At 32.1% G+C, this 6,432-nt stretch overlaps 1 protein-coding gene across 1 annotated transcript; it reads left to right on the top strand.

Annotated features, from left to right (window-relative positions):
* Positions 1–1,017: 1,017 nt before the first annotated feature.
* LOC127266719 (aspartic proteinase 36-like) lies at positions 1,018–6,427 on the top strand. Its single transcript, XM_051297077.1, has 10 exons — positions 1,018–1,340; positions 1,742–1,871; positions 1,987–2,234; positions 2,322–2,546; positions 3,831–3,993; positions 4,117–4,190; positions 4,274–4,370; positions 4,788–4,854; positions 5,202–5,273; positions 6,044–6,427. The coding sequence occupies exons 1-10, from the start codon at positions 1,105–1,107 to the stop codon at positions 6,232–6,234; spliced, it is 1,503 nt and encodes a 500-aa protein (XP_051153034.1). The 5' UTR covers positions 1,018–1,104; the 3' UTR covers positions 6,235–6,427.
* The last annotated feature ends 5 nt before the right edge of the window (positions 6,428–6,432 follow it).

The following is a 6,432-nucleotide window of genomic DNA, read 5'->3' as shown; positions in this document are numbered from 1 at the left end:
CCTAAATAATTTGGGCTTATTTCTGTACCTACGGAAGTTTAGATAAAAAATAATTAGTAAGTAATTAAAAATTGTATTAGTAAAAATAATTATTATATAATAAAAATAATTATAAATTAAAATTAATATAATTAAATAATTTAATTAAAATTAAGATAATCATAAATTATCAAATTTAAATACGATTAAAGTGTATAATTATAATTTTAGAAAAAAAAGATAAAATTTTGTAACACCAACGAAAATAGAAAATATGAACAAATTATATGAGATTAGATTGAGTAATTATTTTTACCAATTGTTATAACACACACGCAATTGTTAAAAATATTATGATATGCACACACTATCTCTCTCCCCATCTATTAAAAATAATTTAATTAAAATTAAGAAAATTATAAATTATAAAAATTAAAATATATATAATTATATTTTTAAAAATAAAAAAAATAAATTATATGGGATGAACAGAAATAAAAATATAAACAATTTATGTAGAACGAAAAGAGTATGTTATATTATTTATTATTCAAAATGTTTATTTTCTATTTTATATATAATTATACTATTTTTTTATAAAAAGAGATTACTTTTTATTATTTAAAAAAAATTATTTTTATCTATTTTTTTTTAAAAAAAAAATTAGATATTCTGTTAAATGAGTTTTTTTTTTATTCTTTATAAAGTTTCGTATTTGTACGTAATTTATACTTTCTCCGTCCGATTATAAAATATACATATTTTTATTTTGAGACGTCCAATTATAAAATAAATATTTAATTAAATATCTCATTTTTTTTCTCACAAATGCACTGACTTTACATCACATCTTTTATTTAAAAAAACAAAAACAAAAAAACAAAAAAAACAAAACGATAGACAAAAAAAATTCGTTACACTAATTTTAACTACGGAGAGAGTATTATTATGTGTGCATGAGCGTCCGTACGATAAATTTCAATTCTTGGATAAAAAATTGACAACTCGATCACTAATATATATATATACATACGTGCGTACATCTCTGATCTGAAACTCTGTGGTTTCATTGCTTAGAGTAGAAGAAAGCTGAAAGGCAACCAACCAATTACAGTGAGAACACAAATGCCGCCGGAAAAGATCGTTCTGCTCTCTCTTTTGGCGCTGCTTTTGACGTCGTTGGTCGATGGCGGCGAAGCCAACGGTCTGATGCTCACTCTGGAAAGAACGGCTCACGCCAACGCCCGACTTGGCGTAACTCAACTCAGACACCGAGATCGACTTAGGCACCGTAGAGTTTTACAGCAGCGCGGGGTTACTGATTTCCCCGTCGAAGGCACTTTTGATCCTTTTCGCGTTGGGTACGTGTCTTTGAAGCGTAATCGTTATTGTATTGAGCTTTTCGCGTCTAATTTGAGGAAGATCTGTGTGTTCTCTGTTTTGCCCTTTTCTCTATTGGAATTGGATTTGGAAACGGATAATTTGAGCTACAAATGTGATTTGTTTGAACTTATATGCATTAAGAAATTAATTTGTTTGTAGATTGCTTTCAGGCTTGGAATTAGGTTTTGGTGAGTGTTGTAGTGTAATTTCCTTTTTAATTTGTATAAATTTCTTCCTACATATCCGATTATTGATGGTTCTTGGCTGTTCCGTACATGCATTTTCAATTTTCTCTGGATATATGTCCATTGATGCAAGTGTTTGGAGGTTTGTGTTAATTGGGTCATATTTATTTTGGCTGGTGAATCTTATTCCACAGGTTGTATTTTACAAGAGTCAAATTGGGGAATCCGTCGAAAGAATTTTATGTACAGATAGATACTGGGAGTGATATGCTATGGGTGAACTGTAATCACTGCTCGGGTTGTCCTAAATCCAGTGGGCTCCAAGTATAGCATTCTTGTACTTCTTGCAAATCTCACTTGTATACACTTTGAAGGTTGGTTTCAAGCCTACATATGATATGATTTGTTGAATTCTGTCTTGTTATGTGTTTTTCAACAGATAAAACTGGAATTTTTTGATCCTTCAGCCTCATCGACAGCAAAGGCAATCTCGTGTTCTGATGACAGGTGCTCTTTGGGAGCACAATCTTCTGATTCTGGATGTAATGATTATAACCAATGCGGATACATGTTCAAGTATGGTGACGGCAGTGCTGCATCAGGGTATTACATATCGGACTCCTTTCATTTCAACACAGCAGTTGACAGTTCAGTGACTTCAAATTCTTCAGCCCCTGTTGTCTTTGGGTGGGTGGTCATGCATCTATATTAAATTATCAGGCATTAGTGTTTTTTATGATTATATTGATTAACACTTTTTTCGTCATGATACAGGTGTAGCACGGTAGTGTCTGGTGACCTTACCAAACCAGATAGGGCAATTGATGGTATATTTGGTTTTGGACAGCAAGGATTATCTGTGATTTCACAACTTTCTGCACAAGGAATCACACCAAATGCATTTTCTCATTGCTTGAAAGGAGAAAATGGTGGTGGTATATTGGTGCTTGGTCAGATCGTGGAGCCAAATATTGTTTACACTCCACTTGTTCCATTAGAGTATGTGTTTTCCCCAATTCACAACTTTCAGCGATTCTGTACACCATTTCATGCTTCTTTACATAATGCAAAATTGACTATACTTGATTTGATTTTCATATCAGGTCATGGGAATCTAATGGCTGTCTTCTTTTACCCTTACTGGTTGATGAATATAATGAATTGAATCACCTGCATTTGAGTGGATATGATCTTGAATCGTATGCTCTCTTATTTCTCAAAGAAATGAAGAATTCTGCTTGGCTTGTTTGGTGATAGATTTAGAATATGCTCTCATGTTTATGTTCCTGGCTTGTTTTTCAGTCCTATTATTTGACGAGTGCATAATATAAATTTTCAAAGGAATATGAAATTCTTGTTGCTTTCTTGGGTGATTGGTTCCATTGGCACTTCAAGTTGATTTACCTTCCAAAAAGCAAACATGAACTTGACTTCTCTGTTTCCTAGCAAGTGTTTGAACTGAATTGAATTTGAGTTTACATTATTCAACCTAGAATTTGTTGTTTTTCTTTATTTTTTATTTTGTGCCTTTTTTTTTCCTTGAATATTCTAAATATATTGTCATTGCAAAATCAGAGGGGTTAAGCTGAACCGACATATTTGGCTTTTTCTATAGTAAATTTTAGCCAGCCATGGATTGCTTTCCCGGTTGAATCCAACAATTAAATTAGTGGAAATGCATGACTGATTTCCAATTAGTAGAGTGGATTTCTTCACATTTCACTTTGATAGAGCTGTAATTCTTCACAATTGTTCTTTTCAATGATTAAGGTTATTTAGAAGTATATTTCCTCTGTTCTCTTGTTAGTTTCTTTCGACTGAAGGGCATAATCATTATCATAGGATAGTTAAGCAATTCCTCGGCCCTCGGCACTGCTTTTCTGTGAAAGCGAAGTGGCTAAACCCATGGAAATAAAATACCGGCATTAGTTTTTAACATAATCTTTTATGTGATGACTGGAGTTCTAATGGTTTAGAAAGAATCACAATATGTTAATTCAAGTGAGTCTATGTTCAGCATATTTTATTGGCTATTTTGAGGTACTTCCTAGTCAAGTTTCATACTCAATGTAGTCATTATAACGATGGAAGGAGATTCCATATATTGAATATGTTGACAGTAGCTTTCGAGAATGTTTTGGAGAATAACACTGTGAGCTTTTGAAGAACTGGAAGTGATTGGTTAGAGACGTTTATAAATCTTGTTTTTTCATTGTATGCATCCTCTTGATAATGGTCATATAGCACAACTTGATGTATTGACTCTATTGTCATAATTTTTAGGACGCATTACAATGTAAATCTTCAAAGCATAGCAGTAAATGGGCAAACATTAAACATTGATCGGTCAGTGTTTTCAGAGTCGGAGAATGGAGGAACTATAATTGATTCAGGGACAACGCTGGCATACCTTGCAGAAGAAACTTATGATCCCTTTGTGACCGCAGTACGTTACAGAAAAATGTTCTTAATTTATTTCAATACTGATTATGCATATCATTGGGTTCATTTTCCAGTTGGATTTCATATTATCCTGATGCCAAAAAGGTCGTGTTTCTTCTCTCTGCAGATTACTCGAAGCGTTTCACAATATGTTCGCCCGCTCCGATCAAATGGTAGCCAGTGCTATCTCACTACCGCCAGGTTTTTCATATGTCCAACTATTCTTCTCCAGCCATTTCTCTCGTCAAATAGTCATTCTTAGTTTGTTTATATTTTCTTCACAGTATCTCTGAGAAGTTTCCTCCAGTTAGTTTAAACTTTGCTGGTGGTGCAGCGATGATCTTACGGCCAGAAGATTATCTTTTGCAGCAGGATTCTGTTGTAAGTCATCTTCTGATATATTTGAAATAGAGACCTTATTATTTATGATAAATACTCATTTTTTCTTAACAGTATGTTAAAATTCAAGCAGGTGAATGTGGAGCTGAGAACTTTATCTTAATTGAAACTCTCTTATGCTTCTTATTTGATATTTATCTGTGATCGGTCATATATGCTGTTTCACTGATATTTCATTCTGTCGAATGCATTTCAGAAAAATAGGACCATGATTATAATAATTATGATCAAGACTTCCATCACAAAACAATATTCTTTCTTATGTATTCTGAATAGTGATGTTAGTGAGGTGAAATCATGATTAATGAGCCATTGTTATGCTACTATCAGTTATCCTTCTCTTATATATCTTCACGAGTACTTAAGAATTAATTCCTTGGCATTGGTTTGCATGCACAGGGTGACGCTGCCATGTGGTGCATTGCCATTCAGAAAATTGAGGGTCAAGGGATTACGATTTTAGGAGGTATGTATGAAGAGCATCATCTTTCCTCAACTTTTAATCGTTGAATGATAAAAGAGCTAAAGAAGTAAACTAGACTGAGTAACTTAAAGCCAAATCTTGTATCGAAGAGCTAACAATGTACTAATTATATCAAACTGGTCTTGTTGATATATATATATATCATAATGATAGCTGATTTCTTGGTATTTTGGTACTACTACTATATCTTTCTTTGTGCATTTCTGTCATTTATCTCTGTTTTTCCGAACAACATATTTTTGTATGGCTAGAAATATAAGATTAGACCTCTCAGGTGTTGTTTTTGATACATATCATCTTTTTCCTGTTTCATTGCTCATCAACTGAAGATCTCATCCTCAAAGACAAGATAGTCGTGTACGATTTGGATGGCCAGAGGATTGGATGGACCAATTATGACTGTAAGCTTCACTGCTTCTGCTCTATTTTGTCATAGATAATTCAGATCTTGTTGGGGACTCCCATATGTTAGAAAAATAGTTAATGATCTATCTTTTTAATAGTTTAAACTTTTAGGTCAGAGGATTATTCCGATAACAGTATCTTCATTTCTTCTTCAATATGCAATATATTTGGGATAATGTTTGTGAAGAACACAATGAAATGTTCTTTTGTGAAGACATACCCTCTCTGTAGACCCAAATATATGCTCATTTGACCTGAATAGAGAAATATAGTACTCCCTTTATTCCAATAAATATATTTTTTTAGTGAATTAAAAAATAAGTAGTATTTATTGGTAGGTGAAAATACATAAAAATAGTTTTGATATTTTTGTCCTTGTAGGTAGATAATAAATGAATATTTTTTTTAAGTTAAAGATATTTTGATATGTGTATATGAATTAATAGAAAATAGATACTTTTGAGTGTGAATAACAAAAATAGTTAAAAACAAATACATTGAGTTGGGACGGAAAGAGTATTTTATCAGTTTATCCTAATATAAAGTAAAAATATTTTGAAAAATATACGAGCATATCAATGAAGTGATAAAATTTTAGATGAATTATACGTATTAAGAGTGTTTTTACATATTTTTTGTGCATAAAAATATGTGCATAAAAATATATATATATAAAAAAAAAAAAGAAGACGGGGAAATATATGGTTTGTAGTGCATAGTATCTAGTTTTTCGATACACTGATATGGTTTGTATATCTCTTTATAGGTTCATCCCCTGTAAATGTATCGACCAGAAGTAGTCGGGATAAAACCGAAGTTTCAAATGCCGGACAAGTGGAGCATAAGAACTCAGCACATTGCAAGCTTTACAAGGTAATACCAACCTCCATGTCCATGATACCTTTGCTGCTTCAAACCACATTATTATATTGCATTCTACCATTTTTGTGGAATTGATTGTTCCATTTATGGCAGTTTCAGTTGTTAAATTTTACATTAATTCTTTAGTTCCTTGTTCTTATAGAGAGCCATAAAGCAATATAGATATAGATATAGATTTTGTAGTAGAAATGAAATCTTTTTGTGTGACAGATTGAAGCCTTTCGGGTAGCTGCTCATTTTTTTGTTGTTGCTTTGATTTGGTTTCATCTTCTG

This window comes from Andrographis paniculata, unplaced genomic scaffold (genome assembly GCF_009805555.1).
Source record: "Andrographis paniculata isolate CXL003 unplaced genomic scaffold, ASM980555v1 Contig77END, whole genome shotgun sequence".
Lineage (NCBI taxonomy): Eukaryota > Viridiplantae > Streptophyta > Magnoliopsida > Lamiales > Acanthaceae > Andrographis > Andrographis paniculata.
Note: the sequence above shows the minus strand (reverse complement) of the source record. Positions and strands in the feature narration are given on the sequence as shown.